The sequence below is a fragment of the Cnephaeus nilssonii genome, assembly GCF_951640355.1.
Source record: "Cnephaeus nilssonii genome assembly, chromosome: 4".
In the NCBI taxonomy this organism is placed as follows: Eukaryota; Metazoa; Chordata; class Mammalia; order Chiroptera; family Vespertilionidae; genus Cnephaeus; species Cnephaeus nilssonii.
The window spans coordinates 83,573,235-83,585,348 of NC_137075.1; the positions used below are offsets into that span (position 1 = coordinate 83,573,235).

The 12,114-nt window shown below is 44.9% G+C and overlaps 1 protein-coding gene across 1 annotated transcript in view; it reads left to right on the forward strand.

Annotated features, from left to right (window-relative positions):
* The window catches only part of SLC39A9 (solute carrier family 39 member 9), a 38,802-nt gene that overhangs the window by 18,086 nt on the left and 8,602 nt on the right, over window positions 1–12,114 (forward strand). Inside the window, exon 3 of the mRNA XM_079767615.1 lies at window positions 5,982–6,182. Coding sequence (XP_079623741.1) covers window positions 5,982–6,182 — 201 coding nt within the window. The remainder of the gene's footprint in view (window positions 1–5,981; window positions 6,183–12,114) is intronic.

The following is a 12,114-nucleotide window of genomic DNA, read 5'->3' on the forward strand; positions in this document are numbered from 1 at the left end:
AAAAATCAATAAAATATATTTTTTTTAAAAAAGACCCTCCCCCCCCTCCGGTCAATGGTGTCCCGCTTTACCAATGTTAAAATCTGGTCACCTTAATATATATATATTGATTTCATAGAGGAAGGGAGAGGGAGAGAGAGCTAGAAACATCAATGATGAGAGAGAATCATTGATCGGCTGCCCCCAACCTGTCCTCCCTTGGGGATTGAGCCCGCAACCCAGGTGTATGCCCTGACCCAGAATGGAACTGTGACCTCCTTGTTGATAAGTCAACACTCAACCACTGTGCCAAGCCACCGGACTTAGTTCAGTTTTTAAAGCCTTTGCAATACTGCTTTGGGTCTGTCATGTCCCTACTCGGTTCAGGGGTGGGGTGCATCTTGGACTTGTATCATTTATACACAGAATTAGGGGAAACATCGCTCCCCCCCACCCAGCTCTTTCCAATATTTCTCTCATATTCTCTGGTTCCCAGGGGACCCCCATCAGTTCTCCGGCCAGAAAGAAGTTTCTGTAGGAATTTTAGCTGCCTGTACTGTCACTGCATAGTTCATGTAACTTGGGCTGCCCTCAGGGCAAAGTGACAGGAGAAAAGAGAACAGAATAACTTGAGTTTCCCTCATACTTTTCAGACCACTGGGGCTATTTTTTCCAGTTATTGTGCCAGAAAGATGGTGTTTTTGTTGTTTTTATTACTGGAGTTTTAACTACTACATTACTGCCATGCAGTTCTGCAACGGGGGCTGCCTTCAAGTCAGGACTGGGAAAGAAAAGTGGGGGATAGGAAGAGGGGAAGGGGTTTCCCCTCCCCACCAGTACCTCTCAGCAGCCCCTTTTTCTGGTTCTTTGGCCAGAAGGACAGGGTTTCTTTTGAAGTTTTTGCTGCCCTCTCTCCTGTTGATATTGCTTACTTTATGTAGTCTTCAGGTAGTTAGATGTTTTTTGAACAGGGTATTTATTTTAATCAGTACATGACAGAGGCTCTAGTGACTTTATATTGTTGCAAGCATTACATAGGTCTTCCTCCCCCCCCCCCCCATTAACCTCATCCATCCCGCTCCCACCTCCCCCCGCACCCCCCGCCCTCCCCCTTCTTCTCCCCCTCAGGTCCTCACCATCCCATTGTCTGTGTCCCAGATTATGCATATATACATACAAGTTCATTGGTTGATCTCTCTATATTAACCCACTACATTTTGGCTAGCACACAAGTCCCATCATCCTATATAATAAAGAGGTAATATGCAAATTGACCCTCATGCCCTTACAAGATGGCTGCCTGCAACCAGGCTGGCAGGGGGGATGACCAAACGACTGAACAAACAGGCTACATGGGGCGGCCAGGCCAGCAGGAGAGTTAGTGAAGGATGACCAAATGACTGAACAAGGAGGCTGCGTGGGGCGACCAGGCCGGCAGGGGGATTAGTGAGGGACAACCAAATGACTGAACAGCAGGCTGCATGGGACAACCGGGCTGGCGGGGGGGGGGGGGGCAGTTGGGGGCAACCAGGCCAGCGGGGGGGGGGTGCAGTTGGGGGTGACCAGGCCAGCAGGGGAGGCAGTTGGAGGCGATTAGGCTGGCGGGGGGGGGGGGGTGGAAGTGAGGGGCAACTAGGCCAGTGGAGGGTGCAGTTAGGAGCGACCAGGCCAGCAGGGAGGGGGCAGTTGGGGGTGATCTGGCCAGCAGCAGGTTGAGTTAGGGGCGACCAGGCCGGCAAGGTGGACAGTTAGGGGTGATCAGGCCAGCACACAGAGGCAGTGAGGGGCGATCAGGCCAGCAGGGGGGCAGTTAGGGGTGACCAGGCAGGCAGGCAGGTGAGCGATTAGGAGCCAGCGGTCCAGGATTGTGAGAGGGATGTCCGACTGCCAGTTGATCAGGCCTCCAGCAACCGAACATCCCCCAAGGGTCCCGGATTGGAGAGGGTACAGACTGGGCTGAGGGGGACCCCCCCCCCATGCACAAATTTTGTGCACCGGGCCTCAAAGTTCTTTATAAAAAGTAAATACTAATACTCCACTCTATGAAAATGTTTTGAGGTAGCTCAACCATGATGTTAGCTTATTTAAATTAAGTTATCTCCAAATTTTCCACATCTCTCTTCATACTGATGAGTTTAGTCACAATAATTTGTTTCTGCTGCTTTATCTCTCCCCCCCCCGCCGCCCCACCTTTTCTCTCTCTCTCTTTATTTGTAGATCAAACCAACTTTTCTCTAAACTTCAAGAAAGGAGTTTGTTTACATGTTACAACAGCCCATGGTTCAGTTCTTTTGAGGATCTTGCAATTATGATAATTAACATATTTTTTCAGAGCTCAGTATATCGTGTTAATTAACTGAGCTCTCTGACACTTTAATAAGCACTATTAAGTACTAATTGATGTAAAAAAGAATCACATGTTCTTCTATAATTATAGCTCTAAAATCACTGGAATGAGGTGATTATCAGCATTCATGTGAGAAAACTGTCTTCATAGACACAAGTTTTAAGAACATGGTTTCTTGAATACTGCAGTGCTTGTTCTGTGCAGCTAAAATTTGAAACCATCAAAATTCTTTGGAACATGTTTAGGAAAGCAGGCTGTTGGGTCAAAGACCTAAATATAAATGTGATGTATTCATCTTATCTCATAAAGACAGAATATGCAAATTGACCGTCACTCCATGACAAAGATGGCAGCGCCCACAGCCAATGAGGGGATATGCAAATTGACGCGACAAAGATGGTGGTGGCCGGGAGCAACGACGCAGGTGTTCCGCCCCTGCCCCAGCCGCTCCGGGCCTCTGGGGAGTGCGGGCGCGCAGGCGCAGAGTGGCCGGGGCAGGGTGGGACACCTGCTATGGGGGAGAGGGGGTGGAGGGAGCTACAGGAGGGCAGCAGGGCCGGAGTAAAGGCGGAAGGCGGCGGCCAGAGTGAAGGCCCGGGTCCTGGGTGCCGGAGGGAAGCCAGCAGTCAAGGGAAGGAAGACCTATTTTTGCACGAATCTTCGTGCATCGGGCCTCTAGTAAATAGATAATCATCAAAACTTGTCATCAGGAATGGTTCAAGATAGATTTCCCATGAATTGCTCCAAGAATGCCACATATCAGATTCTTTAGAGAGGTACACTTATCATCTTTTCTCTTTTTGCTCTACACTTAAATAAAAAGATTGGGTTATATTTCCAATTATGTTTAACTCATCCTATCATTCATTAATAAGAATGGAGCTCTTTAAGAGTCTTGTTATACTCTACTCCAGCAGTTTTCTTTTTTATTTAATCTTCACCTGAGGGTATGTTTTTATTAATTTGTGAGAGAGAGAGGAAGGGACTAGAAGAGAGGGAGAAGGAGAGAGAGAGAGAGCTATCAGTTGATTGACTCTGGTGTTCACCCGGACCGAGGGTTGAACCTGTAACCTAGGAATATGCCCTGACAGGGAATTGAACCTTTTGGTGAACACGACGATGCTCCAGCCAACTGAACCATCCTGCCAAGGCTCCTCCAGGGATTTTCAACTCATGGCACACATAAACTAATTACTAAAATTCTGAGGCACACCAAAAAATATATTACTTTTTTCCCGCTCTGACAAAAAAAATAGTTATAATTTTGATTCATTCACACCAGACGGCTATTGTTATGTTGGCTGTTGTCGTTTTTTAATTTGACAACCTAAGGGAGAAGAGATCCGGTATTGCACATTTTAAAAATTTTGTGGCACACCAGGTGAAAATCGCTACTCTACTCTCAGGATTCTGAAACACAGATAATCATGGGCTAATAAGGTCTATGTTCTCTATCTTTTATTTTGTCTGCTAAAATGTCTGGTGTCTGCTTTTTCCCTGCCCATTCCTCTTCCTTCCCCCCAGTATTATTTTATTGCTCAGTATTGTATGTGACCAGATATTCAGGTGAATATTTAACATAAAATGTTTAAAACTGATTCTCCCAAGCCTTAGCTGGCTTGGCTCAGTTTGGATAGAGCATCGGCCTGAAGGCTGAAGGGTCCCAGGTTCGATTCCAGTAAAGGGCATATGTCCTGGTTGCTGGCTCAATCCCTAGTAGGGGGTGTGCAGGAGGCAGCTGATCGATGATTCTCTCTCATCATTGATGTTTCTATCTCTCCTTCTCTCTACCTCTTGGAAATCAATAAAAATATATTACACACACACAAAAAAAAGATTCTCCCAAAGGAATTCCATTTAATATATAACTACATTCCTGAACATTTAGTGAGCACTTAACACTTACTACATAACATACTGGAGGTAGATGGTGCTCATGGTTGCAAAACAATCTGAATGTACATAATACTAGGGAACTATACACTTAAAAATGTTAAAATGGTAAGCCCTAGCTGGCTTGGCTCAGCGGATAGAACGTCGGCCTACGGACCAAAGGGTCCCAGATTTGATTCCGGTCAAGGGCACCTGCACCTTGGTTGCAAGCTCCTCCCTGGCCCGGGCCCTGGTCAGGGCACTTGCAAGAGGCAATCATTCAATGTGTTTCTCTCATCACATCAATGTTTCTCTCTGTCTTTTCCATTCTCTCTAAAAAATCAATGGAAAAATATTCTCGGGTGAGGATTAACAACAAAAGTTAAAGTGGTAAATTTTGTTATGTATATTTACCATATCAAAAGAAGCTTTAGCCGAAACTGGTTTGGCTCAGTGGATAGAGCGTCGGTCTGCGGACTGAAAGGTCCCAGATTCGATTCCGGTCAAGGGCATGTACATTGGTTGCGGGCACATCCCCTGTAGGGGGTGTGCAGGAGGCAGCTGGTCGATGTTTCTCTCTCATCGATGTTTCTAGCTCTCTATCCCTCTCCCTTCCTCTCTGTAAAAAATCAATGAAAAATATTTTTAAAAAAATAAAAGAAGCTTTAAAAAAGCTATAAAAACAAAAAATCTTTCAGTAATTAGAAAAATATATAGGTTTTTATTACCTTCAGATGACATGTGCTTTGTGCCCCTCAAAAATGACTTTTAAATAATTAAAATATTCAGTTTCTTTAATTAAAGGTAAAAATGCTTAATCTAATTATAAATGATAAATGTCTAGTATGTTAGCCTCTATTCGTGAAACACAACAAAGATAAGGATTCTGGCATTGACACATTTCTGTTTCACGTGTCATATATATGAATATAACTAATAGTATTACTTAGCCAGGTGTTATTTACTGTAATTCCAAATCTCATGATAATTCTAGAACTGAATTTAGACTGCAGGATGTGCCTCTATTTTTTAAAAATATGTTTTTATTAAATTTAGAGAGAAAGAGAAAAAACATCCATGTGCGCGAGAAATATCCATGTGAGAGATGCTGCCTTCTGCACACGTCCTACTGGGGATGGAGCCCACAACCCATACATGTGTCCTGCGGGAATCCAACAGGTTACCTTTTGGTGCATGGGATGACGCTCAACCAATTGAGCCACACCGTTCAGGACAGGATGTGCCTCATTTAAACCGCTCTTCCCCTTTTGGTTTCTAGTTAGCAATTGCCCCCTGATATTTTTTAAAGCTAAATTTTATTTTCAATTTGCTGTTTGTTTGCAACTTTTATATTGACCGAGATATAAAACTAGATAAGTTTGAAATTATTTTTTGTTACTGCTCTTCATTCACCTGTTTTCATCAGAATAAAACTTACTGTGGTTTATGATGAGATTGGCATGACTTTCTCAGCTTAAAAGGAAGATTTTGGAGACCATATCCCTTGGGATTAAGATTGCTTTTTTGCTTGGTGATTTGCTTCCATTTCCTAGGTTTTGAGATAAAAGGCAGGTAAAAGGTCTGCATGCCAAAAGCAGAAGACACTTGGGAATTTTTTCATCATGAACTTTAAGTTGAAGGAATTTGGCTGGATTACAATATAGGAAATGGATGATTTTGCAATAAAGTAAGTAGAGCTTGAAATAAAGAAGAATGAAAGCTTCTATGTGAAAACATTTTAAGAGGAAAACATTTTTTCTCTTTATGGTTCATTCTGCTCTAGGAAAACATCACCAAGGGAGTGAAACACAGGATGTGATTGCATCAGACAAAGCAGCAGTAATACCAGTTGCCCATGAACATGAGCACAGCCATGACCACCACACACAGCTGCATGCCTACATTGGTGTTTCCCTCGTACTGGGCTTTGTTTTCATGTTGCTGGTGGACCAGATTGGCAGCTCCCACGTGTATGCTACTGATGGTAAGTGATTCCAAGGCTTTCTGGGCAGTGTATTAAATGTGCAGTTTAGAAAATCACAAATGATTGAATAATGTGTCACTGGCCTGATTTAGTGCCAAAACTTGTCTTCTTCAGGTTCCTGTGAACATTTTACTCGTTGGGGGAACTTAGTGAGTTGTGTGAGCGTTTTATTCAGTTGGGGGAGCTAGTGAGTTGTGACATGTGACACAAGAGAGTGTTTATTGAGTATTGCCCTGGTTATCTTAATACTTTCAAGTTTAGTTAAGAGTCTGGGGCAGAGTCTTTTTTTTTAAGTACTGTATTTTTTTATTTGGCATAATTCACTCAATATATGTTGATAATATCCATTTAGTTACATGTAACAGTGGTTCATCAATTTTCTTTTTTTAATTATTTTTTTAAATCTTTATTGTTGAAACTATCCTACCTAATAAAAGAGTAATATGCAAATTAACCATCGCTCTGCTACATGCACAAGCCACACCCACCAGTCACGCCCACCAGCCAATCAGAGCGAGTATGCAAATAAACCCAACCAAGATGGCTACAGCCACAGAGAGCTGAGGCTTGGGTTTCCCAGGCAACGGATGAAGCCAAGCTTTCCGCCTTCCCTTCCTGGCCTAAGCCTCCACTCAAGGCTACAAAGTTTCAATTATAGAAGGTAAACATCCAAACATAAATGGCAGCAGCCATGGAGCTGGAAAGAGTGGGAGGCTACGGTTGTCCCCCGCTTTACACACACCCTGGCCGGCCCAGGCCTCCGCTTAAGGCTACAAAGTTTCAATTATAGAAGATATACACAAACCCCAACAGAAACGGCTGCCGGCCACGGAGCGAGCAGGAAGCTTGGCTCCACTCCAGGATACAAAGTTTCAATTGTAGAAGGTAAATAAATTCCAGATACCAGGGCCTCCGCTTGGGTTGCCAGGGGGCGTGGCTTGCCTGCAAACCACCACAGGCCCCTCGCTCAGGCCGTCCCATGCCCCAAGGGAACCCCCACCCTGATCCAGGACACCCTTCAGGGCAAACCACCTGGCCCCCACCCATGCATCCAGGCCTCTATCCTATCTAATAAAAGAATAATATGCAGATTGACCATTACTCCAACACACAATATGGCTGCCCCCATGTGGTCAAAGATCCTGCCCCCATGTGGACACAAGATGGCCACCACAAGATGGCCAGCAGGGGAGGGCAGTTGGGAGGCACCAGGCCTGCAAGGGAGGGCAGTTGGAGGCGATCAAGCCTGCAGGGGAGGGCAGTTAGGGGTGACCAGGCCTAAAGGGGAGGGCAGTTAGGGGCAAACAGGCTGGCAGGGGAGCAGTTAGACATCAATCAGGCTGGCATTGGAGTGGTTAGGGGGTGATCAGGCTGGCAGGCAGAAGCGGTTAGGGGAAATCAGGAAGACAGGCAGGCGAGCAGTTGGGAGCCAGCAGTCCTGGATTGTGAGAGGGATCCCAGATTGGAGAGGGTGTAGGCTGGGCTGAGGGGCACACACACACACACACCCGCCCCCGTGCACGAATTTCGTGCACCAGGCCTCTAGTTATATATGTCCCTCTTCCCTCCTCCCCCATTGATCCCTTCTAGTTCTAGCCCACTGATACCCTCCCTACCTTTCACCCCCTTATCCCAGGCCTTCATCACCCTATTGTCTGTGTGCATGGGTTATGCATATATGCATACTGGGGCAGAAGTTCCTAACCTTTTGCACTCGGATGTCGAGTGTGACTCGACATGGTTAGCATCGGTAGCAGGAATTGAGAAAAAGCAAGCGAGTGCAAAGGGTTAAACCTTTTTGTGCCATGGAGCTCAAAAAAGCCTGTGGACCTGTTTTTGGAATAATGTTTTTAATTATGTAAAGCACTAGAGGCCTGGTGCACGACATGCTTGCACTGAGGTGTGGGGGCTGGGGCGGGGGGCCTCTTGCAGTCCGGGTCTCCTTGACTCCTGCCACCGCTACTGTGCTCTCTACCCATGAGCCTGGCTTCTGGTTGAGCAGTGCTCCCCCTATGGGAGCGCACTGACCACCAGGGGGCAGCTCCTGCGTTGAGCGTCTGCCCCCTGGTGGTCAGTGCACTTCATAGCGACTGTTTTTTGTTTTTTTTTTTGCTGTTCAGTCGATTTGCATATTAGGGTTTTATTATGTAAAGTATAGTGGGTAGGGGTACAGAGAAAACCAATTACATTGAATTATGGTTACCAAAACATTAAAACAAATTTGTGATCTAGTAATATATGTCTTTCTTATCAATGCATTAAATAATGAGATAATACATTTAAATCAGAAGTAGAGTTAAGTTTTATTTTTTAGGAAATCTGTATGACAGCTACTACTGTTGCTTAGCTTGACTAAGAACATTAAATTGTGAAATGGGCTTTATCAAGGCAATATAAGTGTTAAGTTGAACATCCAGTTATTTGGATGTTTGTTTTCATGGTCACTAGTTTAAAAAGTCCTGATTCACAAAGATATTTTCTTACAAATATATGTAGGCACATTGGTAGCTTGCTTATCAAGGAAAGATAAACTTCTTTCAAGAACAACTAGAATTCTCTAAGACTTTTAAAATGTAGTTCCAGTCATAGTAACTTTTTTGTCTTAAGATCACCAAATTCATCTTTGGTGAGGTCAACATCTTTGACCCATGATACAACCTTGAAGGCATCATAATAGAAATAAACTTGAAAGAGTTGTAATAGATATAGGGGTTTACAGATATCTCTTTTCAAATACGTTGACAGAATTTTGCAGATAGGAACTGCTGGAAAGCAGCATAGATATTTTGGTCCCTAGTGGGCAGCGATCCCATGACTTTTACCATTTGGCGGCTGAATGACTGTTAGGTGCAGAGATGCCTGATAGTTGCCCAGCTCTGTCACATGAGCATCTACAGATAGGAAGACTAATCGTGCTTAATTTAAAGTAGTGATGAATGAGAGCAGTAATATCAAGATATCTGCAACTAATATGAAATTATATGGGTTCTGGCAAAATATAAGTAGTGCAAATATTATTTGTAATTTATTGTCTACATTCATAATTAAAGGAAATGCTGATTTTTAATTAAAGGTTAGTAAATATAAAAATGCATTTTTTTTTTCCAAGGTAAGGTCACAGTCACCCCTATGTTCTACCTGTGCTCTCCTCTTTGGACCCCAGATTAAGAATCCTTGGCCTAAAAAGAACTGTAGAAAATCAGGCAAACAGATAGTTCATAAAAATGGTCCTTAAGCATATGAAGAGATATTCTTCACTTTCACTTAAAATAAGAACAATGCAAATCAAAACTCTGCTGAGATACCATTTCTCACCTGTCAGGCAAAAACTTACAAGCTTAACAAGACACTTTATTGGCAAAGCTATAGTGAAACAGAGGCTCTCATCTGTTGCTGTGGGAATGCAAAATGGCACAGTCCTTGTGAGGGGGAATTTGGCAATATATAACAAAACTCCGTATGTAGTTACCAAAAAATCCCACTTTAGGAATATATTCCAATAACATGGCTCCAATATGAAAATACTTATGTACAAGGTTATTCAATGCAGGACTATTTATTATTATAAAACCACATAAATGTCTAATAATGGAGATTGGTTAAATGAAGTTTGGTGTGTACATATAATGAAGTTCTATATAACTGAAAAAGAATGAGGAATCAGATTTCTGAACTGATAGGGGGAGATTTCTAAGAGATATTATTTAAGTGAATAAAAAAGCAAAAATGTAAATTCCCTTCTATCACATACTATATTTTGTGTAAGAAAGAAGGAAAATAGGAACATAGGATCAGGTAGAAAACATAGTTGGTTACCTGTAAGGGGTCGGGTAGGGTGGGAGGGCATGATAGGACATAATGGTTTTAGGAAGGTGTGACACTTCCTGGGCATGCCTTTTGGAAACATGTTAATATTCTCCATATTAAAAAAATAAAATGAAATCATACACACACATACACACACACACACACACACACACACACAGGGTGTTCCCCCAAAAGGTATACACACTTTGAATGATTATAACGTCAGTGTTTGTTAACATACAGTTCATTTTCAAAATTTATAAGAATCTACAGAAATGAAAAATATTTTAGTCAATGCCTGTTTTCAGGCATTGGTCCAGGAACTGCTGATAACTCGAGGCAATGAAATTGCAAACATTAAGAATCATTTCGTTCGGTATTTGTGTGCCCTCAATTCATCAACTATTGTCGGTTTTGTATCTTTTATTTATCCTAGTGGCACTTTAGGATAAGTTTGCTTTGTTCAAAGCTAAATCTGGCTTCACCCATTATTTCAAACTAGGGGCCCGGTGCACGAAATTTGTGCACTAGGGGTAGGGGGGGGGGGTCCCCTCAGCCCAGCCTTCCCCCTCTCACATACTGGGTGCCCTCAGGGGATGTCCTACTGATGGCTTAGGCCCGCTCCCCATGGGGAGCGGGCCTAAGCCGCAGTCTGGCCTCCCTTTGTGGGAGGCAACCGAGCTGATCAGGGGAAGGCACCAGCCCCATCACCCCGCTGCTGCAGCCACTGCCAGTCACCACAGCCACCAAGGTGTTTTCATCAACACGGACTCCAGTCCCTTCACCAAGAAAAAATGACAACTTTCTTTAGGCATTTTCAAGATATGTCTTTCATAGGATATGCATTTCTTTTTTTTTTTAATCCTCACCTGAGGGTATGTTCCCATTGATTTTTAGAGAGTGTGGAAGAGAGAGGGAGAGACAGAGAGAAACATCAATGTGAGAGGGACACTTTGATTGGTTGCCTCCTGTATGAGCCCTGACCATGGGCGCCAGGCTGGGGGGCATGCAGGGACCCCTGGGCCGCACGCAGCGGTGGCCGCCAGGGTCTCCACACACCCCAGAGGCCAGCAGCCAGCCCCCCTTCGTGTGCGCCAGGCTGGGGGCGTGGACCCAAACTGCCTCTTGGTGCTGGAGCATTCCCAAGCGGCTGGGGGCACTATGGTGACACGGATGTTCCCGCCCCGCCCCGCCCCCAGCCCCTTGGCACCTGCACCTATAGGCTCGAAGTGGCCAGGGGGCGTTCTGGGACCCCTGCCTCTCAGGACCTAAGCGAGGGCCTACAGGCTCGGAGTGGCCTGGGTCCCGAGGATGTTTACGGGACCCAGGCCGCGTCCTGGGGCCCCTGCTGCTCAGGACCTAAGCGCGGGCCTACAGGCTCTGAGCGGCTTTGGTCCGGAGGATGTTTCCCAGACCCAGACCTCTGCAAGTGTTTGGGGGCGGGAACATTCTCGCCCAACCAAGGCTCCCAGTGGCCAGGGGGCGTTCTGGGACCCCTGCCACCCAGAACCTAAGCGTGGGCTTATAGGCTCTGAGGGGCTTGGGTCCGGAGGATGTTTCCCAGACCCAGACCGATGCAAGTGTTTGGGGGCAGGAACATTAGAGACGCGGGAATGTTCCTGCCTCACCAAGGCTCCCAGTGGCCAGGGGACGTTCTGGGACCTCTGCCGCCCAGGACCTAAGCACGGGCCTACAGTCTTGAAGCGGCCTGGGTCCGGAGGATGTTTACGGGACCCAGGCCACTCAGCGCCCACATATGCAAATTAACCGCCATCTTGTTCGCTCTGATTGGCTGTGGGCGTAGCGAAGGTGCAGTCAATTTGCATGTTTGTCTATTATTAGGTAAGATGACTTAAACCTGAAACAGAGTGAAAATTGAGTTATCAGCTTTAAAGTACTAGCATGTATACATTTTTGGGGACACCCTACATATATATATATCTAGGTATGTATGTATATGTATGTATGTTTATATATACATGTATGTATGTGTCTCCTAGCTCTGTTTGCAGGAGGGCCTAGAAAAAAAGAAACCCCAATAGCAATGAGCTATTGCTATTCTTCAGAGAAATGGCTAATTCCAGGACAGTGGCAAGGTAGCCACAAAACGAGCTTGGGATATCTA